Below are 25,672 nucleotides of genomic sequence, written 5' to 3'. Positions count from 1 at the left end.
GGGTCGCTTCAGCGATTGATATGGAAGAGTTGGGTCGTGTTAGAGAAGAGCATAAAGGTATTATTTTACAGGAAAAAAATTCTTGGAGGCAAAAATCTAAGGTGCATTGGTTGAAAGAGGGGGACAAAAACACCGCTTATTTCCATGCTATGGCTAGTGCTCGTCGTAGGAGAAATAGAATTTCTTCTCTTAATATTGATGGGAAAGTGGTTGAGGATAAGGAGGGTATCTCTAGTGCAATTCTACAGTTCAATGGTTCTTTGTACTCTGCTGAAAATGTTGTTCGTCCTATTCCTGAGGAGGTGAATTTTAAAAGGTTATCTTTGGTGGAGAGGAATTTGTTGGAAAGACCCTTTGATGAGGAGGAAGTCCAAAAAGGTGTGTTTATGATGACTAGGGATAAAGCGCCTGGCCCTGATGGTTTCTGTATTGCGTTCTTTCAAGCGTGTTGGGGTTATGTTAAGAAGGACTTAATGAATTTCTTTCATGAGTTCTATAACGGCTTGGTGTTGGATAAAAGTACAGGTGCGACATTTATCACTTTGATTCCGAAGGTGAATGGTGCAGCAAAAATTTCTGATTAAAGACCCATTAGTTTGGTTGGTTGTCTCTATAAGGTTTTGGCAAAGATTCTAGCTGACCGGATTAAGGTGGTGATGCCCTCGGTTATTTCGGAATGTCAAAGTGCGTTTGTCTCTAAAAGAGAGATCTTGGATTGTTCTCTTATTGCAAATGAGGCGATAGATTCTTACATAAAGTCTGGTGAAGAGGGTATCTTATGCAAATTGGATATGGAAAAAGCTTATGACTGAGTGGAGTGGGGGTGTTTGGATTATTTGTTGGGGTGTATGGGGTTTGGGGACCGGTGGAGGGGGTGGATAAGAAGATGTGTTGAATCTGCATGGTTTTCAATTTTGGTTGATGGGTCTCCTCAAGGGTTCTTTAAATCTTCTAGAGGATTGAGGCAGGGTGATCCTCTCTCGCCTTTTTTATTTGTTATTGTTGCTGAAACTTTGAGTAGGTTGATGGCCATTGGTAGTAGCAAGGAGTTATTCCGGGGTTTTGTGGTTGGGCGTGATAGGGTGGAAATGTCGCATTTGCAATTTGCAGATGACACTTTGTTATTTTGTAGTCCTAGTGAGTTGCACATCTTAAACTTGAAGGCGACCATCAGATGCTATGAGTTGATAACTGGTCAGAGGATAAACTTTCTTAAATCATGTATATTTGCCATCAATATTCCGATTGAGAGGGCTCTTGGGTTTGCAAAGTTGGTGGGGTGTAAGCTGGAAGTTCTTCCATCTTCGTATTTGGGTTTACCGTTGGGTGTGGGGAGACCCAAGAAGAATTTGTGGGATCCTATTGTGGATAGAATTGAAAGGAGGCTTGAAACGTGGAAGAGAAATCTTATTTCTAGAGGGGGGAGATTGGTTCTGGTCAAGGCTGTGTTGGCTAATATACCTATATATTTCTTATCTCTTTTTAAATGTCCGATCAGTCTTGTATTAAGGATTGAGCAGATTCAGCGTAGATTTCTTTTTTCTTTTTTTTCTTTTTTTCTTTTTTTTTTTTTTTTGGGGGGGGGGGGGGGGGGCTCAAGTGAATCCAAGGTTATTCCGCTTGTGAAATGGGAGAGGGTGTGCTTGCCCTTTAAAAATGGAGTCGGATGGTCTTTATAATTTGAAGGGGGTGACCATGTGGGGAGACATTCTAAAAATAAATCATGAGTTCAGAAAGGGCATTCGGTTTAAAGTATATTCGGGTGAGCGGATAAGATTTTGGTATGATGCATGGTGCTCTCCCGAGCCCCTTATGTATGTTTACCCGGAGTTGTTTGTGGTTGCTGCTTCAAAGAAAGCTATGGTTAGTGATTGTTTTGGTCGTTCTGATGAAGGGGTAGTGTAGATGCCGGCTTTCAGGAGGAATTTCTTTGATAGAGAGTTGGAAGCGTTATCTCACTTTATTGAATTGCTTGAATCGTGCTACATCAAATCTTCTGGGTCGGATAAAAGAGTATGGATTTGGGACTCTTCTGGCTTCTTTTCCGTTAGATCTTTCTATTCGCAGCTTGTTCCGAGTGGTGCTCCTTCTATATGTGCAAAGGTGTGGAAATTTCAAGGCTGTGTTTTTTTGGGTGGGCGGTGTGTGTAGGGATAGCATCCAAACAATTAATTTTCTTCGGAAAAGGGGTATGTGCTTGGTGGATCATTGTTCCCTTTGTTTGGAAGATGGAGAGTCGGCGTGTCAACTTTTCATCCATTATAAATTTGCTAGAGAAGTATGGGGGTACAGTTTAAGGAGATTTGGCATTTGCTGGGTTTTTCCTTTCTCTTTTTCGGATGTCATTTTGTGTTGCGATGCGGTGCCTTGGAAAAAAGAGGGTAAGATGTTGTGGAAAATCTGCCTCCTTGCTACTTGGTGGGTCCTATGGAAGGGCGCGTAATGCTAGGATTTTTGAGGGATCTTGTAGGTCGCCTTACCGTCTATACATTAACATTATCGCTCTTACCATCTCGTGGGCAAAATGCTGGTCTCCTTTCCAATTTGTCTCAGCTTTTAACTTGTGGGAGGGTTGGAGGGTGGTGTGCTTCAGTGGTGAGTGCCAATCACAGGTGGTTCTAGAGTGGGAAGCTCCACCTATTGGATGGACGAAACTTAATTTTGATGGTTCAAGCTTGGGCAATCCTGGACCGGCAGGTATTGGTGGCCTTTATCGTGATTTTCGAAGGGATACCATTTGGGCTTATTTGAGGTCGTTGGGTTGTGTGATTCAAATGAGGCTGAAGTCAGGGCGGTCCGTCAGGGCATTAAAAAAATCGCTAGAAACCTTTTGGATTCTACTATCGTGGAGGGCGATTCTCTAAATGTGGTTAGGTGGCTCTGTGGGTCTGCGACGCCACCTTGGAGATTTTTGGTCGTTTTTTGATGAAGTCTCTGATCTTGTTGAGGGTTCTTCTATTGTATTTAATCATGTTCGAAGATCTGCAAATTGTGAGGCGGATTCTCTGGCGAGAACTGGGGTTGAAAGATTGGAGTTACAATGTTTTGATTTTTTGCCTCCTTGAAGTTATTGTATTTTTTCTTCTTTTTTCCTTGTAATCCTTTGGAGGGCCACTCCTCAGTCTTTCCCTTCTTATTAATATATTTGACTTACCACTCCAAAAAAAAAAGTTAGGGATTTTGTCGTTTTATCAAAATCTCGTGATAAAAACGCTATAGATTCAGATGACACGTGGATCACATGGAAGGTAAAGTGTAAAGTCGATTCTCTCAATGAACCCAATTTTGTTCAAGGATGAATTTGGTCACTGACATCAGTGGAATAGAAGAATAACGCGGCTTCTGTCTTGTGTTTATTATGTATAAAATTTCTCCATTGATAGCGTACATATACTATTTATAAATAACTGTAAACGTACAATGATTGTTTCCTTTAAAACTTGAGCACAATTTGTCTCGGAAGTTTTCCCAAATGTTGGATCTAAATTTCTAAAATTTTAATTAAAATTTCAGAAAATCCATGGGTTTTATAACCAGGGGCTTATGAAATCATTACCCTGACTTAAAACTTTCTACAATGGGAGAAAGCCTAATGGAGCAAAGCAATGCCGCATGTAGGTAGAAGGCCCACGGGCCGTGAACTTCTTTTCCCGGAGAAGAAGCAAAGATGGAGTCAACTCGAATCAACAAGAGACTTGATTCACTCAAGCCTTGTCAAGAACGTGATAGACTCGTCATGTAGAATTGAGTTTTGAGTCACTTGATCGGGTCATTCAGTAGGTTTTAAAGTTTAAAAATAGAAAAGATAAAGGCTATTTATGTCAATTAATATAGTAACTAACAAATTTAAATATAAGTTATTTTAACCTAGATATAAGTTAAATAAAGGGGATTTAGAGGAGATGAAAGAGGATTGAAAGTTTGAAACCTTGGACACATCCACTATCCGGTCATCGTCTTAACTATTTTTGGATGTAAATTGCCGATATTGTTAGAAGAACATGATGATCAGAGATGAGAATCAGGTACATACTCTTTTTTTATATTTTTTCCCCTCCTCCCTGGTAACATAACTTTTTCAATGTCCTCATTTTTTCCTCACTTTAATTCTATAATCTTACTATATGGTATATATAATTTTTCTAAAGGATTCATTTTGCCGACCCCAACTAGTTTGGGACAAAGGCTTTGTTGAGTTGAGTTGAGTATAGTATAGTATATATATATATATATATATATATAGAGAGAGAGGAAAAGGATTGTACACTCGACCGTACCTAAAGTTAGGTACGGTAGAGTGCCAAATCACATGGGTCCATGATTTTTGGTGGGCATCTAAACCATTCATTTGCAAGGCCCCATCATAGATAGGGTGCATACCAAAAATCAGCACCATTGAATCATCCTAACCCCTCCAAAACTGGAGGCCAAAATGGGCAGATTTGTGGACAAACACTGTCTGTCCATTTTGGCCTCCACAAATGGATGGGTTAGGATGATCCTATGGAGCTGATTTTTGGTATGCACCCTATCTATGATGGGGCCTTGCAAATGAATGGTTTAGATGCTCACCAAAAATGTGGGACCCATGTGATTTGGCACTCTACCGTACCTAACTTTAGGTACGGTCGAGCGTACAATCTTATTCCTCATATATATATATGAGAGAAGTGTTTTTGCGCAGCTGCGCATATAGCTATCTGCGCACTAGTTTCTTAAAATGATTTTCATGTGCGCATCTTGTTGGTATTTTTTTTTTAATTTTCAAACTTTAGAACCATTTCTAGGTAATTTTTCATTTAAAACTTTATAACTTCGCTATTTTACTTTTTTTTTGTAATGATTACTTTTTTTCTTACTTTTGCTTTTGCTAGCAACCTTTGCCCATGTGCGCATCTTTGCACAAGGATGGCCACATGCCGAGAAGTGGCATAGGAGAAGTTTGCTAGCAAATTCATATAATAAAAAAAAAAAGGAAATGTTATCAACACTACTGTTTTCTTACGAGGGCACTCTCACTTTATTAAAAGTACGGTATGGCCCACACCATAGGATGATCCAAACCGTCCATTAGATGGGCCATAGCCTAAATAGGTTATGCTCCAAAAATCATTTCCATAGGATGATCCTAACCCTCCAATCTGAATGTTAGAGGGTCATTTATATTTTGTACGTCAAAACTACGGGGGCTCGAGTGTCATTTTTCTTCTTTTGTTGAAATGTTAAAATGTATGTGGGACCCACTACCATCAGCGAATGAAAAGCATTTTAAGAAACTAGTGCGCAGATAGCTATATGCGCATAAAACCTCTCTCTCTCTCTCTCTCTCTCTCTCTCTCTCTCTCTCTCTCTCTCTCTATATATATATATATATATATATATATATATATGAGAAAAGTGTTTCTAGTCTGCCAACTAGAGATCATTCTCTAGTTCGGCGACCAAAAACACTTGGGTCCCACATTTTTTGTGGTGATCTAAAGCATTCATTTGATAGGCCCCATCATAGATAGGGTGTCCACAAAAAAATCAGCTTCATAGGATCATCTTAACCCTTCCATTTGTGAAACTAAAAAATGGACAGATCTGTGCCGATTTATAGCCGTCCATTTTAAGCTCCACAAATCACAGGGTTGGGATGATCCTATGGAGCTGATTTTTTGTGGACACCCTCTCTATGTCAAGGCCCATCAAATGAATGCTTTGCATCACCCAAATAAGGTGGGACCCATGTTTTTTGGTCGCCGGACTAGAGAATGATCTCTAGTCACAATCAATATTTTGGGAGTCCTGCCTAAATCTTTACCGACTCACCCCAGTTTTCAGGTTTTCAAACTACAACTCATGCCTCACAAAATAGAAAAAGAAGAGTCGAATGTCTAGCACTCTAGCCTGTGTCTTTCTCCTTTAAGGTACTAGGCTGACATTGTGATTAATGTCTTGTTTACCAATAAGCAAACAAAAACAATCTTGCTAGTAATCTTCCGCCTACAATGACGCTAAACCCCTTCCCACAGAGAAGCAAGTGGTTAGAAGAATAAGAAAACAATGAGACAATGAGGACAACAGCTAAGATACAACTACCGCATGTTAACTTGGGTAGAACACAAGATAACTCAACATGGACATGGACAACGTATCTACTGAGAAATGAATTGCTGGATTATAACAGAACCCAAATAGGTTTGGTTTTCTAGTTTCAAGCCTCCAACATGCACGAAGCAGATAAAAGGCCTGCCTCGACGAATAAGAGATGAATAAATATGAAATGGGAAAAAATGTACCTTGTGAACTAGAATAGTCCCTGCCAGACCTCTCCTCCCAGCAATGCCTCGAGGTGGTGGAAGAGCACAGTCATCTCCCACAATAACGGTCTGCATGTATCAGATCCGGTTCAATTTTGTAGGCTCAGAACATCCAAATAAGATCCAAATAATAGCTACAATGCAAACAAACAGAATGTACACCTCTATTTTATAGCCTTCTGATTTTGCCTGCTCAGCTGCCAAACCAAAATTTAGCCGGTCACCTGTATAATTCTGTCCCAAATTACAATGTTATGGATTAAAAAAGATAAGCAAATTGAGAAACATATGATACTATTGAGAAGGGCATTATGTGATAGTCCCTTCATGATTTTTACAACAAAAACAACAAAGGAAATTATTTTTCATAAGGTGCAAATAAAGAACAAGGATGCCTGATTTTCATGTAAAGTAAGATCACTGTGCAGTCCCAGAAGGTTTAATAGAAGAAAAACTTATTTGAATAATACAGTCAATAATTTGTAATTAGTTGCTTAGAAATTATAATACCTTGACTACAAGTAGGCATCCCATAGGACCTGTTACAGCTCGAATACCCTACAGAACTAAGTAATATCAGGATATGTATTTCTAAGAAAAGATTCAGGGTGGAAAATTTAAAAAAAAAGGCATCTGTGCAAGTGTTTTTCCATCTTTGGATAAATTAGCAAGAACCCTTACGGCTAGGATAGAATCAACAGGAGGCGAGGTGAAAACATCGCCGCAGATAGCTGCTGTCAGCATCCCTTCACCCACAAATCCAGCATGAGCAGGCTCATGGCCACTTCCACCCCCTGTACACCAAAACATACCAGTTAACTATACACTAAATGACTCAGCTAAAAGCAGTTCCACCAGCATCAGCAAGTTAAACATCCCTGTTAAAACAAATCAGTTTTAATTCAATGATCCAACAATTACATTATGGCAATTAAAATAAAATGGTCAAAAGGAAAACTACGAGAGAGAGAGAGAGAGAGCTAAAACTTTTTTTTTTTTTTTTGAAATGGCAGAAGTATATTATGAAAGGGAAGGGGACCAAGATGGACCGCACCCAAAATTACACGGAAAGAAAAAGAAAAAAGAAACAAAATAACAAAAAAACGAAAACAGCATAATCAACTACGGAGGGAGAAAATCGAACCACTCCAACTCCAAACGGTCAACCCCACTTCTAGCCAACCCATCCGCCTCCCCATTAGCACTCCTCCCCACGTAATCGAAGGTAATAGACGAACCCGATATTAGACCATCAATGTCATCAAAAAAGGATAAAAATCTCCAAGGAGGCAACACTACTCTTTTCAACCATCGAATCACATTGAGGGAATCACCCTCCACAATGGTATTATCCAAACACTCACTATCTAATCTCTTAATACCATGATACGCCGCCATCACTTCTGCGTTCGAGGCATCACATCTCCCCAAAGGGCCGGAGTAGGCCTACACAACTCCACGACTTTCATTACGAAGCAACCCGCCAACCCCAACCGGACCCGGATTTCCAAAACTCGAACCATCAAAATTCAATTTCCATTTCCCAAAAGGAGGAGCCTCCCAACGCTGAATAATCTGATGCCAATTTTCCATACTGAAGCAAACTACCCTCCATCCCTCCCATAGATCAAATGCCAATACAAATCGGAAGGATGGAAGACATTTCACCCAAGATATCAATAGGGCAATAATTTTCAAGTAAAGCCAATGAGGCGATTTAGCAATCCCTTCAAAATCACCCACCACACCGCAAGCAAACATATATTCCACAACGTTTTTCCTTTCATACTCCATGGCACACAACCCCATTGCTGCAGCAAACTTGGAATAGAGAATGGGAACACCCAAGCAATACCAAACCTCATAAATAGGAAAGCCCATATCTGATGCGTGAATGAACAATGCATGAAAAGATGAGCCACAGATTCCCCATCTTCCAATCATAGAGGGCAATGGTCAATAAGCAACATACCACGCTTTCGTAGGAAGTTAACTGTTTGAATCCGATCGCGGCTTACTGCCCACCCGAAGAAACAAACTCTTGGTGGACATTGAAATTTCCATACCCTGGATGAGATGGAGGATACACCATTAGGCATTAAGATAAGATAGAACGAGTTGACGGAGAAGATGCCCGAAGATTCCGCGGTCCATATTCCGGGATGCCGACTCTAACTCCCTATCAAAGAAATTCCTCCTGAAAACCGGTGTCCAAACAAACTACACCCCCAATAAGGGCAAAACAGTCCCCCACTAAAGCCTCTTTATCGGAAGCAACTCTATACAAATCTGGGAACAAATCCATAAGAGGCTTCTCCGCACACCACACATCATTCCAAAATTTTATCCTATCCCCGAATAGAGCCTAAATCTAATGTTCAAATTAAAAGAATGACCCATTTTCAAAATATCCCGCCACACTGTCAAACCTTTCTTCTTAAAGCAATCATCCGATTCCCATGACCCCGGCAACCAACCATATTTACTCCCAATCTTGATCAAATATAATTCAAATAGAGAGAAACATGCTAGATTACATAATTGTTTGAAATTCAATTCAACATCGGAACATTCCCTTTACTAAGCATTAGTTTTTTTTCCATTTTAACATAACTTTGCATCAACAAATTAAAAACGCCACCTAGACATATTAATGTAACTAATGAGAAACTACTGAGATGTTTTCCTTAATTATGCATAGCTTATCACTGAAATATTTTCCCTGAATTTGATAATTGAAGAAAATTAGTCGATCGGTCTAATTGCCTAGGGTTATCTAACTGAATTGGGACCCACAGTTCTCTTTGGGATTCCAGCTGATGAATTATTATCTCAACTTCAAATTTGCCTCAACACTCTCGTTTAGTTCTCTTCAGAGTATTCAAATAGTTCACAAAATCTAACCAGATATCCAAAAAATCAAAAGAAAATTCTATGCAGCGTAGAGTGAAAAATGTGACCTTATCACCAGATTCTTTTATACTTTTGTGGCAATAACTGAAAATTTTATTGGAAAAGAAAAGAAAAATTACATGTAGAGCAAAGGTTGCTTGGCACGTAGTAGCACATTCCATGAGAGGTTTTCCGACAAAACATCCCTACTTTTAGCAAGCGTCCACAATCTTGTTAGCGCTATGAGGTACATGAGAAACAGAAAAAACCCTCCCTCTACAAACTCATCCAAATCACGAGTTCAAATTCGGTAGATTGTTGATAGAGAAATGACACATCCCATTCCTTTAAAGCGGGAAAATACATCAACTTCTCCACAAACAGAAATCAGGAAGTTTCCCGATTTTCAAAAAACAAAACAAAGCAAAAAAGAAAATCCACACACCCAACAGATAGATACAATTTCAAAGATTCAGAGAAAAATGATCCAGTACACTTTTCAAGGGAAAATGTCAAATACGCTGTAATGCTGCTGACATCAGTTGTAAGCTGTACAATCAGAAAATGGTGCCCATTTCAAACTCTGTAAAGATGTAGCTGACTCCTTGTTCTTCCTCGAGTGATCAGATTTTATCCAAAACAAAAGATGAAACAACCAGACCTAGATTTTTTGTAAAACGTTTTTCAAAATTTACCTCAATACCATGTAGTTGTGCGTGGGAATGAGCTAGTTGTTGAGCATCATTTTCCTTTCGTTTGATATAATGATTGCCTTCGTCATGTTTTCTCTATGATTGTCATGGTTTAAAGTGTCGGATTCCTGATAAGCACCAGACACCTCAAAATTCAACACATAGAACAGTACCGCTTGACACAAACATTATCTCACAATACTATCTTTGTTGGATGAATGGTGCAAGTATCAAGCACCGATACATACATTTTTTTTGTTCCATCTACATAAATATCCAAGATGTATCCAAGGTTTGAGGTTTCGGTTTCAGTAAGCGGTTTGGTCATGATGGAAATGAAAATTTGTCAGTTTCGGATGGAAATTTAGGTGGAAATTATGTAATTTCGGTGGAAATTCTGTAAAATTAAAGAAATATTTGGGAAAATATCCAATTGATGGACATTTAAGATCAAACTTCAAGAAGTGCTAGAATAAGCACACGCACTCAAAAAACCGTCACATAAGCAAAAAAAAATACTCATAATGGCTTAGCAACATCAAACACATGGTGACTTATCGTTCAAAAAAAAAAATGGCTCATGTTTGATAATTCAATACATACCAAAATTTGCATGTAATTCATATTTATACATAATACAAATACCCCACTTCATAGAAGAGTGGCAAAGTTTACGACCGGCTGCCAACCTGACGCCAACCCTCCTCCTTTATCCTGTAGACAAAAATGATCCATGTAGACGAACCCAACTAGTGTCAGGATTAGACTTAGTCAATTTGAGCCGGGTAGATTCTTTCACCTTCTTCATGAAAATTTTCTAAAGGATTCACTAGCCGACCCCAACTAGTTTGGAACAAAGGCTTAGTTGAGTTGAGTTGAGTTGAGACAGATACCCCACTTCACATGTAATTCATATAAATATAATTATGTAACACATATTGGTATAGTATACAACTAATACACTTACGGTTATATTTAAGTTATGCGTTTTGGATTCGATATAAGTTTCGATGGGAATGGAAACATAAATATTTTGGTCGTTTCTTGTCGGCTTTGGTAAAAATAATAATACTATGGATGTATCAGGTAATACGTCTCAGTATCGATCAATGCTTGAAAAGTAGGTAGGTAAGCTAGCTCGAACCCACAAGCTCGTGGTTGGAATATGAAGCATGTTTTGACTAAGTTACTAGTTCAAGCCCTATCTACCAAGTTACACTGCTCAAAATATTAGTGATGAATTGTATCCCTGTTTGAAAACCAAAGCTCCCATGAGTTCATTGAGCTTGTAAACTCTCTAATCTCTACCTTGGAATGTTGTTTCTCCGTACTTTGGAATCCATTCAGCATTGTCTCTAACCATCATTCCTTTTAAAAGCCAACTAGACAAAAATTACACACCAACTCATGTTCTTTAACATGAGCAACGAATCTCTCTCCCACAATATCATCTGATTTTCCCATGGCATAGGCTTTAAATCTTTCTTTCTTTTTTCCTTTTGAATGATAAGAAATTTTATTGAGAAAAGGAAAAAAATAACTTGATCGAGATGGTCAGAGGATAGTAAAGGAAAAGAAAGCCGACAAACAAAAATATAAAAACCCACCTAAGGAGATTAAACAAAAGGGAAATGGATATAAACAAATAAGGCGGCCCTAGCATGGTTTTAAATTTTCACCAAAACCGACACAAAACGATCGAAATATCTCTGTTTTCATCCCCACCGAAACGGTACCGAAACGCATACAGAAACCAAAACCGTAAGCATATAAGTGATATACTATATAAGTACATGCAAGTAAATGTTACATAATTATATTTATATGAATTAAATATGAAATGTGGTGTATGTATTAGGTATATATATTTCTAAAAATTACATGTGAAGTGTAGTATTATTGGATTATTAGACACGTGTGACAGCACGTATCACTAGCTGTTTAATGTTGTTAAACCGTTATGGATGGTTGTCATGCATATATGATAGTTTCGAAATGTGTATTTGAGCTTATTATGGCACTTCCTAAAGTTTTATCTTAAAATTCTATCATTTGCATATATGTTCTATGATTTTACAGGATTTCAACCAGAATTTCCAACTGAAACCAAACCGTTTTCGTTCACGTGGCATCCGAAACCGAAACTGAAATTTAAAACTTTGATCCCTAGAAGAATTGATCCTAGCAAGGGAGACTGCCACAATGTTGGTTGACTCATATGTGCGTTGAAAAACAACAAAACGGCCATCAAAGAAGTCCAACACCTCCTCAATAGGCGACAAATACCCATAGGAATCCATTCCCTTCCATCACCTACTGAATCATGTTAAGAAAGTCTCCCTCCACATCAAAAAATCAAGGGAAGCATGGTCAATAACAATTTCGTTTTTGAGAGCCAACACTTGTCTCGTCTAAATCGTTGATCCCGAATGGACCCAAAAAACCCGGTCTAACCATACTCATGGCCACAAAGAATTCTCTGAAACTAATTGGCCCCAAACTACCCAAACTCGACCCATCAAAGTTGAATTTTAGAGCACAAGGAGGAGGGGGGGTCCACCTAGGTTATGGGGCTGCTAGTGCAAATTGCATCCAATAAGAAAAGATACGATTCAATGACACCTTTGAACTAAACAACCCCCACAAGCCAGTGGACTATCTCATAAATTGAACACATCAATTTACCGACACACTTGAAGATCCTAGAATTCCTCTCCTTCCACACCACGACAACACCAAAGCCATAGCCAACCACCATAAAATTTCTCCTTTGGCTTCATTTCAACATCTTTTTCACGCTTTTATCTTGGACATTTGAATTCATATTGTTTTCATTGTAATTCTGTCGTGTTCTTAGTGACATCCTTATACTTCTTGGGTAACTATCTTGGTCCTTTGAGAACCTTCCAAGCCTTGGATCTTTTCTGCTACCGCAAAAGGAAATCATTTTTTATCAGAACCGCACAAGACCTCTTTCTTTTTATTATCAAAACCGCAAAAGGAAATCATTCTGTGGATTTGATCTCCTTGCAACACAATATTCCTTTTTCTGATATAACTTCTACAATCTGGAAAAGTTTGACTTTTCCCCTTGTCATCGACATAGATATCATAAGTGGGCAGTCCTTGACTCCTTGGTATCAATTTTCTCTAGTCCTTCTCTAGTTCTAGAATCTCATTGTCATAGCATCTAATACAAAATGGCAAATCATCCTATTATTTCAAAAATTAGAATTGAAAAGATGTCAGTCCCAAGCACTAACAAGGTAACTTAAGACTAAACAAACAAACCACATGGAGTAAGAAGATGACAGCTATGCCCCTAATCCCATCAAAGGATTAAGACTCAAATTTAACCCTCCAAAAAAGTTTTGGAAAGCAAATGAGGATTTAGTTTTATCCCATTTGTCTAGATGTTTGAGGACTACTTAGAAACAAAATTCAGACACATGAGTGCCAAGATATGCCCTCTAAGAGTTTCGGGACTTTCTCGGTCTCGTTTTTTAATATATTATCTATTTACCTTTTCAAAAAAAAAAGAGTTTCGGGTGCCAAATTGCATCATAGAAGAAGAATAAAAGCTATGGTAAAAGTTTCCACATGAAGAACTTCAGTCTACATAAAACTTGTGCATAAGAAGCATCAACTAACCACAACAAGTTTGCACGACATTAACGTAATTGAGAAAATTCCAAGCCCTATTTTACACAATCTCAAAAAACCTAACTCCAAATCTCATATCCCTATCCATCCAATGTCCGGACACCTAATGCTAATCCACAAACCCTTCTATATGCACTCACTATATTTAAGTCCCAACATTGAAATCCCTTCAATATCCTCCTAGGCCCACAGGGCAACAACTTCTAATTCCAAACCCCAACAAAATCTTGAAAATTTAACCCAAATATTCCCCATCCCAACCTATGAACAACTGCATCCAAACAAGATGGCCAAAACTGAACCTCAAACAACAGTATTAAGAGACACCAATGTGGTAGAAAGAAAGTGATAATGGAAATGTTATAATTCCTTTGCACAGCAAAAGGACATGCTGCTGTAGTTGAAAGAAACCTAGGCACGAGATGCAGGCGACACCCTTGAGCATAGCTTATAGGCAATCAAGAGAAGCGGCATGTGTATGTTGCACTTAGACACATGACCACATGCAGCCATTTGTGGCCAGCCTAAAACTAAGGGTAGAAATCTAGGCACATCTGGTATGGGTAATCAGAGGAAAGTTGGGAGTGGCTAAATAACACTCCCCATCTTCACACCTCCTCACTCTGGAACCATCTCCAAAGGATCTATGACATCAAAAAAATCTATTAGTAGGATGCCCACTCTTTATGTAGAACATTGGATTTTTCTAGCTAAATCAACCATTTTTTTATTTTCTTACTGATAAATTGATCATTATAAGTATCAACATATGTTGTTCAAATAAAAGTTTATTGAATACTATGCAAGTGTAAGGAATGTACAAAAAATAAGTGAACTGCATGTTCTTAAGTAGTACAATTTTGCATTTTGCAACAACTTTCAGTATCAATAGCATCGTTACATGGTTGATTTATCACCTGAGATAACAGCAACCTTGTCATATGTACCAATTGACACATCAGCGCGCAGCACAACCTTGACCTGTGGTGCCACAATTGCGAGCAAGGGGTCACGAACAAGCCATAAAATTTTATTCGCCCAAAACCGCATAAACCAGCACGAATGAAGATATCACAATTCAATGCACAAAAGCAAAATCCGAGAGTATATAACACAAATTGACACAACCCTAATTACCTCAGGGAATCCATTCAAGTATTGCAACCCTGGAAATGTTTCAACCAAACCCTCGATGAACTCAGTCACCACATCTGCAATCAAAGTAACAGAAACAATACTTTAACTCAAATTTTCGGACCAAAAAATCGATATCCAAGAGCGAAAACAAAGAGAAACAAAATTAATATCCAGAGTTATTTGAGGCTTTGATCGATCAATATTCAAGATTACATGCAGAAAAACAAAAAACTCTTCAAATCCAAGTGCTAAAATCATTTCCATTAGGTCGGACAAGGAGCAATTGAAGAATTCTTAACGAGGAGACGAAATCAAGAACGAAAATAGCAGAAATCTGAGAAATTGATAGATAGAACATGAGAGCTAACCATTGGGATCGTTGATGAGCTTTTTCCCGTGAGAAGACATGTTCGAATTCCTTACGAGGAGATTTTTTTTTTTCCCCCTTCGATTAAAAGGAGTTCTTCCTGTGCATTCCAGAAGGAAATGGAAGAAATCGAAGAGAGGGTTTGCAGAGGGAGAAGAAACCCTACCTTTGTACGGCAACAACAGAGAAAGACGGATAGAAACTGCTGTTTTTCTCGATGATGCCTTTGCGCTCCTTCTCTTTAAATACTTAATTTATAAGCTTTGCTTTGCTTAGGACACCAAATTAGCTATCTGATTGTCCGGATAAGTAATGTCAATTACATTGATACCCTATATCTTTTTCATATTTACGGACATATCCTATCTTTGCACTAACGTTGGGGATTCAGTACATAAATAATCAAAATCACCTCAATGACCACTAAGAAAAGGCATTTCGATCCATCAATTGAGAGTTTGGCATAACACAACTTTAGCTAGTTGCAGTCCCGTGCATCGCACGGGGCGAAGAAAAATTAGTATTCTAAAAAACTATCTATAACCTTTTCTATATCTACGGAATTGCAATTTTTTTTTAATTTCGTGTGTATCTATTCATAGAAGTTCAATAGGCATTACTCTCCATAAATATAGCGTGTAGGTAATCTATACACACAACTTCTATGTATAGTCTCTTTTAAGAGAGAAAAATATACATGTCAGCTCTGTGTATAGACCCTTAATTTTAGGCGATATTTTCATTCCTTGATTTTAGGCGTTTTAAATTCCGAGTGCCACATCCCCTTAACACGTTTTTAAATTTCGTTATTAAGGTTACGTGTGATAGAGGAATACATGTGAAACGGTGTGCCACATCCCCCTTAATGCGTTAGTAAATTTCTGAATGCAATGGGGGGTGACACGTGACATAGCCTCAGCTTCCCACATTCAGCTTTACTTATATATATAGAAGATTTCGGGTGCCACATCCCATTAACACGTTTTTAAATTTCGTTATTAAGGTTACGTGTGATAGAAGAATACGTTTGAAACGGTGTGCCACATCCCCTTAATGCGTTATTAAATTTCTGAATGCAATGGGGTGACACGTGGCGCAGCCTCAGCTTCCCACATTCAGCTTTACTTATATATATATATATATATATATATATATATATATATATATATATATATATATGAACGAGATTCATTAAGGGTATGTTGTTAGTTTAGGTTGTATTGGATGTCTAAACAATTTCCCAAAAAAAATTGTCAAGGCTTCAGAGGTGGAGCCAAGAATTTACACTGGGGCGAACTAATTTACCCTTGGTTGCATTGGTCATTGGGGGGCCGTGGCCACTAAACTAGCTAATCATGCATGTACATCAATGCAATATAAAAGGGATTTTGTAAGTCATTGGGAATGCCACAGCCCCCTCATGCTATATGTGCCTCCGCCCCAGCAAGGCTTACTTTTGCATGAGACAATAGCCACCTTAGATTAATTGAATGAATAAGACAATATATATACTACGAGGTGGCTTTTTTCCTGCAAAAGTGAGCCACGAAATTATTAATTTTTTGTAAAATTTCCTAAACATTCCCAAAATTCAACGGTGAAAATTGTGCGTTGAACTACTTCCCTTCGATGTTTCATAATTTGCAAGGTCTATTGTAATTTTGCTAACCACATAATAAAACAGTCTGCATGTATCGATTCGTAACATAGTGCGGTGTTGAGGGAACCAAGTAACCTATGTCCTACCATACTAATCTTCTAATCAGGATGAGACAAATTTCCCCGTGTAATTTCATGGCAGCGGATTAGATCAAAGGCCGTTATTATCGGTAGAATATGTCGCTTGTATGCAGGCCCAGAAGCAAGACAAAGATAAAATGAAAGATAAAGAGTATTTTGTTACTAAAGATAAAACACAAGTAAAACAAAATTTAAATAAAATTTTGAAATTTAATCTTTTAGAACTTATTAAAGTCCTGTTTGTTTTGGATTTTGAGAATCAATTGTTAGTCCAAAATTGATCATTGGACCCGTAATCCGTTCTCAAAATTTTGTTACGGCTAAGTTGGGCTCACGACACAAGGAACATGAAGAATTCAGATTTTATTCATTTTAAAAACTGGTGAAAGTGATCTATTTCAGTGCATCACAATAGTGAAAAACAGTAGGTAACTCAGACTCCCACTCCCATTAGTGTTGAGTGATGGGACCTCACGAACATGAAAGTGTTGAGCCCGGCCACTATCGGACTTCTTTGTAGAGGGGATTTGAACTTGGCCGCTAGGGTAATTCTGTGTTGTGATAAGGAAATAGATGTAATTGCACCACCACTCCTTTTTATATAAATGGACCTCAAAAATGACAAAGAAGTCCTAATCTATAGACGGTTGCGTTTGGGAGTTACTGAACAAGCGACAAGTGTCTGGATCATGGGCCCATCTCAACATCCGAAACCGTAGCTTTACCTAAATTGAAAATCGATAGAGCTACAAATACCAAAAAGAACTTGTGGCATTCTCGTTTTAGGTTCTCTGCTTCTCCTTCACGTGACGATTGAGGACTGTGTTAGTGCACACGTTTTTAAACATCTCGCCACAGAGCACAAAATTTATTTTACTCTCATTTTACAAAAGAAAGGGAGCCTCGAGTTTTTTTGGACCTTGTTTGGATTGCAAGAAAAATATTTTTGAGCCAATAAAATATATTTTTGACGGGGAATTTTTTTTTCTGGAGATTTTTTTTTATTTTGAGAATTTAAAAGGAATTGATATGAATATGGTTAATTTCGAGTGGTATTACCATAAATTAATCTCCCTCTAAGTAAAAATTGTTATAGAATTTTCAAAATAAAAAATTGATTTTGAAAACGTTATTTGAAAGGAAAATGATATGGAGACCTAGAGTATGACCTAAAACGGGACCTGCAATGAGAATATGCCATGTGTTAAAGAAAAATTCACTTTTTAATGATTTCCCTAAACTTAAGGGATTGCTCATGTCACTAGTGATGTTGTGGCGTGAAACAATTTGTTAGGTCCCCTTTTAGGTCCTGCTCTCAGTTTCCCTAGCATTACTCTATTTGAAAAGTAGGTGCTTTTGAAAGAGAGGAAAAAAGTGCTTTTGGGAGACAAAAATGATAGTTCTACATGAAAAAGTTAGAAAGTTTGAGAGCGGTATATAAAGCTTTACTCACTTCTCTCTCTTGTTTTGTTGCACAATGGGCTTTAGCCATGAGTGGACCTGCGGGACGGTGCAACACACCATTTGCACACGCGTGCAGCGTGGGCAGTAGGGCGCTAGTGACTCTTTTTGACGCACTTTGCATTTCACAGTAATCCCGAGTAGGTGCAATCCAGACTGTAGGATCGCGCTCGGATGAGTTTAACGGCTAGTGCTGGATCGGCCTTGATCTGGTGCATTGGATCGTGTCTAATGGCTAGTGCCCAATCGAGTTCGATTTGGGGGTGCAATCTAGACCTAGGATCGCTCTTGGATGAGTTCAACGGCTAGTGCTGGATTGGCCTTGATCTTGTGCGTTGGATCGTGTCTAATGGCTAGTGCTCGATTGAGTACAATCTGGACCGTTGGATCATGTTCATTTGCGTCCCATAGAAGCTCTATAAATAGAGCAGATTCTTGATATTTACAGGATAATTCGAAAATCCAAGTGGAGACTCCTTAATTGTAATTTCCCAAAGCATTTACACCCGCCAAGGCCTTTTCTAACTTTGTTCTTTGCTATCTTATTACAAGTTTTTTTTCTAGTGTACTGTTATTATGTAGAAACAACCACTTGAGTCTCGCATACTGGAAAAATCCTAAGGATGATTCGGGTCTTGGATGCGAATTCATGGTTCCCCTCTGCACACTACTTGTGGGGGTGGATATCGTCTTAAGGAAAGCAATCACGCACCTTGAAGCATCTCGTTTTATTCATTTTCACCATCTCCACCGTCCATATTTCTCCAACAAAAATTGACCATGTTATCTTTTTTTCGTCTGCAAAAGAAGTAAGAAACTTTCGAAACATTTTTCATTTCCAAACTTTTTTCAGAAAATTCAACGCAATCCAAATAGAGACTTGATGAAGAACTTTTACCTACAAAGAGGGATGCAAAAAACCATTATTCCTGAAAAAAGTTTTCAATACCTAGATGTTTGACAAATTGGTAATATTTTTTGTTACTGTGGTAGGAAAAGTTAAAACTAAACCAATGGGCTGTTTATATTGTGGGCCCACATGAAAGATAATTACGATATCTAAGGTAATATGGACGTTGATCTAATTGAGGGGCCACATGGATGTGCCAATGTAAAAAAGAGACAGAGATAGGACGAGAAAGTGATTTTACTTTTGCTCACTGAATGTGATCTAGAGTTGAACCCGTAGCTCAATTGGGTGATGGATCTCGTTGAGATCGTGGGTTTATTACCATTTTACCTGCAAAAATTGAATAGATATGTATATGAAGGCCTCAATGGATAAGATCATATAATTGCAATGCTTTTTGTTCTATGTACCATCTAGCTAGGTGGTCTCCCACTAGATCACCATGTGGTCATATCTGATCTTAAACCCCTACTCTTCAATTGACTGCCCACCAGTTACAGAAACTACCTTAATATCCAAAAATAGCATCCTTGATTCTCTTGCCAAAAACACTGCCATCCCACCGTTGAGAATTCTTGTCCCATGCACAACACTCAATACACACACATGACACGTTTAATTCCACTTTGTTCTATGCCCGAGCCTAGGCCACATGCACTAATTCTCCCGGTCCTCTTCCATGTCTTCAATATAGTTGCCAAGCCCACATCACAGCCCAACTTTCACCACTCTCAATATTGTCTTAGATGAATGGTAGACCAAGAAAATTTGTATCGACACCCCCCCGACACACACATAAATTTAGATAATTTGCACCATGTTAGTCTATCATAGTTGGTTTTCTTTTACCCTTTTATAGAGCGTGGCTAGGAAGATACATCCACGCGAGGGATTTCCCTCGTAGCCCTCCTTGTTCTCTTCGAGGATGCGTTAATAATAATTCTTTATCACAAAAATATCTGTGCCACTTGATTACACGAGTTTTTATATGGTGTCCCCGCATTGCTGCTAGAAATCAGGACGCCATCCTTGATAATTAAATTTTAATATCACTTGCAAATCAATGCAACTCTAGTGGGCAGTATTTATTGTTTGATTTAGACTTTGCGGAATTAATTAGTACTCTTAACCTGTTTCTTTTTTTTGAAATGGCAAATATTATAAAAGAATCACAAGTGACACCCGAAAGGGAAATCCCGAAGTTACACAACACAAAAATAAAAAAACTAATTACACAATGAATAGGACATCAAATAAGAAATTGATCAGACCAATTCATCGAGTTGCATACTATTCCTCTTCTAGCCGACGCATCCGCATTCTCGTTAGTAGACCTTCTAACATGGATCAACTCAATATTTGATTATGCCAATATATCTTCCATTTCGTCAAAAAGATTCAAAAACCTCCAAGACGGAGCCACCCACCCCTCCCCTCAGCCACCGGATAACATTAAACGAGTCCCCTTCAACAATTACACTCTTCATATTAGTACTCTTAACCTTGTATTCATTAAACTTACAAATTGCCATTTCCTTCGGTCCTATTCACCCCTTCTTTATTTTATACAAGGAATCTCGTTTTAGAAGTATTTTCCAACTTGTATTTTGTTTACAATGAAAGTAAAATGGAGGAGTGGGCTTTGGAACAAAGAAAGCGACTATATACATTCTCCGGTATAGAACTTCTTAAGCTCCTTTGAAATAAGGATCACACCATGATAAACCAGATTATGATCAAAGCCTAAATTTGAAAACTTAATCTTCCATTGTTTAGAAAATCATCACATGAGAACATCTCAAAATGGTTCATTCTTCTGTCGAATCTGTCCGACAAGAAGACACTATCCAAAGTTTTTGAATTTCTCATGACATCAACCTCAGCCGTGAAAATCGCTTGAACCGGTCTATGATCAGATAATCTAGACTCGCCTCTACTGTATTGATTTTGTGTCAACCCCTTCCCATTCCAAATAATGCGATCACACCTGCAATACACATCCTCCTCAGTATTTTCTTAACATAATGTCTTAATTTCTTGGATTTGATCAAGAAATTACGCCAAACAATTGCTTACCACGCCGGAGCACGCTTCTTTTCACCCTTTTTACCTTGATTACACCCATAATATTTGTGGGAGTTTGGGTAATATTTATACGTTGGAGCGAATTCTATGATTCCCTCTTGCCAACCTTCGAATACTCCGCCCTCGGAGAGCTCGACCCTTAGCTTCATTTCCATGGAGATTCAAAGTCAAGTTTGGAATAAATTCATTTCAAGAAAATCTCAACTTTTGAATGAAAATTTCAGTACCTGATCATTTTTTAACAAGATGTTCCAATCTCTACTCTCTACTTGCAATCGGGTCATGGCCCCCGGCATGGAGATTCGATAGTTCAAGTCACCTAGCCAAATTATCCGACTGCATGGGGTCAGACATAGTTAGCAAGACCTCCAATTTATTAAATGGTACTAATCTTACAAATGCGTGAGCGTAGTTAGCAAAACTTGATTCGGGTTAAAATGGGACGGGAAATTTTTTGGTCTAATACGGTATTAGTTTAGAAAACTCTAGTTAAAAAGACGTTCAAATAAATGGAAACACAGGTCATTTACAAAATATAGCCGGGTAAAGTTGAAATGTTGGCCAAAGAAATGCGTTTTAAACATTTTCCTCAAAGTAACGGAGACTGTAAATTAAAGTTTTAAATTGGAGTATTAACCAGCAAACCTATAAAAGATGTCTTTTTTTTTTTTTTTTTTAAAGTTTAAAACTGCGCTTTGCTAGCTATTGATTATTAAACAGCAAACCTATAAAACATGATTATTTTTGTTGATTATTATAATACAAGCTTTTGGTGTTTTCAACATTTGATAAATCTAGAGCTGAGTTGGTTTACCTAGCAAATATTCTTTTTAAAGTGGCTTAACTGCCCAATAATTACGGTCTTTGATCCGTTGATTCCAATCGCTAATTAATTAAATTTTACAAAAAATATTCATCAATTTAAAATAGTTTATAAGATAGAAAATGATTTAAAGTATGTTCAATTTTCAACCACCACCCAATTTTGTAATAGTAAGTGCACGAAGTATGGTCACCCACAGCACCTAAATCAATATCTTGCATGATCTCAAATCAATATAACTGATACACTAGGGATCTATACCGACCTCTTACTTGTCATGCCAAAGAAAAAAGGGATCAATAAATAATTAATTTCAACTAATTTAAAGAATCAATAGATTAATGAGTAATTTAAACTAATCTAATTAACATACTCGTGATCTAGAATCGTTCGCGGCAAATCAAGCGAAGGGCCACGTGGGAAGCTTGTCCTACGCAATATTTCCTCAGCGTCTGAATTTCTATGCATCTCATCCCCTTCTTTCCCTCCAGAAGCCAAATGACAACACACAAAGCAAAAGCTCGTTTCATGCAGGAAAAATCTAATGGACACCGAACCCTGCAAGGAAAAAAGTTTCAAAACAAATTAATTAAAAAAATTCACACACACACACACACGTGTGTGCGTGCTAGCCATATTTTCATCACTTTTTTTTAGCATTTCCACCCCCTTTATTTGTCTTTTCCCAAAAATGACTTCATTTCCGCCCCCTTCTGTTTTTTTTTTCCTGATAATAAAGTTATTTTTTTAGAAAAAGACAAAAAAAAAAAAGAACTAGTGGAAATGTGGAGATGGGGGTGGAAATATCATTTCCATACATGGGACTTGCTAGGCAATTTCGCGGAAAGCCATTTTGCAGCTCATTTTTGCAGGAGAGAACAGCCACGAATTAAAGGAATAACATAAAACCTGCTGAAAAGTGAGCCTATATGGCTTTTTTCCTTTGCAAAAGTGAGCGGTGAAATGGCTTTCCGAGAAATTGCTTAGCAAATGAGCCATTTTGCGGCTCACTTTTGCAGTAGAGAACATCCACGATGCCATTTTAGGGGGATGTTCTCTACTGCAAAAGTGAGGCACGAAATGGCCTAGCAAATCTCTATATATCAAATTAAAACTTTGTGACAACAATAATAATTCTTTTCTACTAGTCCATTCTAAATAAAAAAGTGACACACCTTATTTCCTAGGCAACTCATGAACCCACAGCCAACACAGGAGACATTTGGATTCCGAACGTATCTAAGAAGGTCGGCTCGAACCCAAACGGAGATGAAAATTCCAACCATCTGCTTACTGATGATGCATTTGAATGGGATGTTGTCCCTTGAATCGCCATATTTTACTGGATAAACCTTCTGTCTTTCTCCTACATTAGATTCTTGGTTCTTCTTTGAACTGGGTTTAGTCTTGTTAAGAGCCTCTCTAATCAACGAATTCCATTTCATGGAAATTCTATTACGTTCTGAGCCTAGAACATTTCCCACGCACAACGGCACAGTCTCTTGGAACCTTAATTAAAAATGTGCATATGGGTAATCATATATTAGAAAACTTGTTAAAACTTTTTAATTGTTTTTGGCTTTAATAAGTGGAGTAATTACCCAAAAACATAGATATCAAAAGAGTTCTCGCATGGATCAGGCCAGTCTTCAAACTTCAAATCATCTGTTGGTGCAACGCCTCCAACATTCCATGTTCTAACAAACAACCTTATACCACATAAAGAGTCAAAATAAAAAACCAAAGTGAGAAAATAAACCAATGTAAATTTTTATTAAATGGATACAATAAGATTAAGAAGTTGAAAATCCTAATGAATACTCAAATATTAGAATTGTGAAAAAAAAAGTGTTAGATGATTATGTCTTGGAAACTTACTTGAATTTGCGGGTGTCTTTTTTTTCATTGCAAACTTCGAGAAACTCCTCCAAAGTTTCAGTGCTTGGACAGTCAGCAACGAATCGATTGCTTCCCAACCTCTTTCTAAGAAGTTTATTAGCTACTAACTTAGGCCATATGATCTTAAAATCATAGAAACTTGGGTTAGTCATTCATTCTTATCAACAAGAAACCAAACCAGCAATAAAAACTAGTAGTAAAGAGAAATTTGGATGAGAGAGACAGAGAAGGTTGCTTACTTCTCCTTGCTTTCCCTGCATGGTGCGTGGAGAAATTTAGGAGAGTTGTTCTGGAAGGAGAATCAACAAGGTTGGATGGACAAGGCAAAAACAGATAAAAACGGAATAGAGACATGGTTTTGGGAGAGATAAATGTCGAAGGAATGGGGCCCATAGGCTTCACTAAGACCCAAAAGATGTGGTTTGGCAACTTGCAGAGGGGGAAAGTCCTAGTGACGTTGAGGATGATGCATGTCAGATCAAATGGTGGGAATATTTTCAGAGAGATAATAGTTGGCTGGGGAGAGACAAGGGAGAAGAAGAAACAGGGAGCTATAGTCTAGAACTATCCTTTTATGAATTTTATTTTCTTAGTTGAGGTTGTGCTCAACATTTGTTTAAGGTTGTGAGGCAGGTAGGTGGGTCTGGCACTGAAACGCATGCAACAAGTTGTCTATGCAAGTTGTTTTTATGAGGCCATGGCAGTTGTTTAACAATCTCACGTTGAATTTGGGTGAAACTCACACCCATAAAGACAAGCAAGAAGACAATAAGGAGGGTGGCAGCAAAAGGGCCTTTGGGTTTACACCATGAATAAGTGTATGTGAAATTCTAAGGGTAGGCCCGAGTACTATACTAATGGCAACTAATGAGGAGTGAAAATTAATTAGGTTCCTAACAAGTTTTAATCTTTTGAAAACTCAAACTCAATTTGAAGATTAAGAGATCAACAATGAAAATTAAGCACACAAGTTAAATCTAAAGTGCAATGCAAATGTAAAGCAAGAGATAAGAGAGAGTGCACCCGAGATTTAAAGTGGTTCGGTCCTCCAACGTGAGGCCTACTCCACTCCACCAACCAAACCCGTTGATGGCTTTACTATTTGATCTTCTTAACTTCGGCGAAGATCGGTGCCGATTACAATTCCAATTGCCTTTAACCTTGGTGGCAATCCTCACCACGGAGAGTGGGCTCCGCTTCTCCGAACACTCGCCCAAATACAATCTTTTGAATAAGAAAGAAAGAACAAAAAAATCTCTCACAAGGGTTTACAAAGATTGTAGAAGATGTACAAATTGAGCCTATGATCCAAATCCTAATTCTAGAGGATGAGAGACATAAACAAGCTTGATTCACTCTTAGGATATTCCAATAGGTTTTTAGAGTGCTAGGGTTGATTATTTTGAAGTTTAGAATACTCATATATATAGAAAAAACCAAATATGATCGTTTGAGGGCATAGTCGTAATTCTGGCAAAGTTCTCCAACAGATATATTTTTTCCCGTTACAGTGGTCTCGGAGTTCCGGGAATACAAACAGAAGTTGAAAAAAATGCTACTGAACCATTTCTCGGAGCTTCGAGGAATCTCTCTGAGTTCCGAGCTCGGAGCTCCGAGAATTCTCTCGGAGTTCCGAGAAGCCTATCAGCAGATTTTCAATTTCTTGTTTCTTATTTATTTGGGCTTCCAACATTACAC

At 38.1% G+C, this 25,672-nt stretch overlaps 2 protein-coding genes across 3 annotated transcripts in view; both read right to left on the bottom strand.

Annotated features, from left to right (window-relative positions):
* LOC143877835 (putative 3,4-dihydroxy-2-butanone kinase) overlaps nt 1–15,302 on the bottom strand; it is a 33,589-nt gene extending 18,287 nt beyond the window's left edge. The window contains exons 1-7 of one of the 2 annotated variants that reach the window (XM_077380097.1): nt 15,058–15,302; nt 14,690–14,763; nt 14,470–14,533; nt 6,987–7,099; nt 6,816–6,863; nt 6,468–6,539; nt 6,285–6,374 (exon numbers count right to left, since the gene is read on the bottom strand). In XM_077380097.1, coding sequence (XP_077236212.1) covers nt 6,285–6,374; nt 6,468–6,539; nt 6,816–6,863; nt 6,987–7,099; nt 14,470–14,533; nt 14,690–14,763; nt 15,058–15,097 — 501 coding nt within the window. In that variant the 5' untranslated portion in view covers nt 15,098–15,302. Of the gene's footprint in view, nt 1–6,284; nt 6,375–6,467; nt 6,540–6,815; nt 6,864–6,986; nt 7,100–9,892; nt 10,018–14,469; nt 14,534–14,689; nt 14,764–15,057 lie in introns of those variants that run through there. The other variant, XM_077380098.1, reaches the window with a different exon arrangement.
* Nucleotides 15,303–20,910: 5,608 nt separating this feature from the next.
* LOC143876783 (DNAse I-like superfamily protein) lies at nt 20,911–24,361 on the bottom strand. The gene is made up of 8 exons (XM_077378473.1): nt 24,214–24,361; nt 23,954–24,096; nt 23,677–23,784; nt 23,251–23,584; nt 22,449–22,633; nt 21,480–21,588; nt 21,244–21,395; nt 20,911–21,154 (listed from the first exon to the last, which is right to left on the bottom strand). The coding sequence occupies exons 1-8, from the start codon at nt 24,232–24,234 to the stop codon at nt 20,911–20,913; spliced, it is 1,296 nt and encodes a 431-aa protein (XP_077234588.1). The 5' UTR covers nt 24,235–24,361.
* Between the last annotated feature and the right edge of the window lie 1,311 nt (nt 24,362–25,672).

Source organism: Tasmannia lanceolata, unplaced genomic scaffold (assembly GCF_043159265.1).
Source record: "Tasmannia lanceolata isolate RefF3 unplaced genomic scaffold, GAP_Taslan_0.1 ptg000005l, whole genome shotgun sequence".
Classification (NCBI taxonomy): domain Eukaryota; kingdom Viridiplantae; phylum Streptophyta; class Magnoliopsida; order Canellales; family Winteraceae; genus Tasmannia; species Tasmannia lanceolata.
Note: the sequence above shows the minus strand (reverse complement) of the source record. Positions and strands in the feature narration are given on the sequence as shown.

Coding starts and splice junctions, on each gene's coding strand:
- LOC143876783 (XM_077378473.1), bottom strand. CDS start 24,234: ATGCAGGGAAAGCAAGGAGAA. Junction 24,097..24,213: donor TGCAGGGAAAGCAAGGAGAA/GTAAGCAACCTT, acceptor TATGATTTTAAG/ATCATATGGCCTAAGTTAGT. Junction 23,785..23,953: donor AAAGACACCCGCAAATTCAA/GTAAGTTTCCAA, acceptor ATGTGGTATAAG/GTTGTTTGTTAGAACATGGA.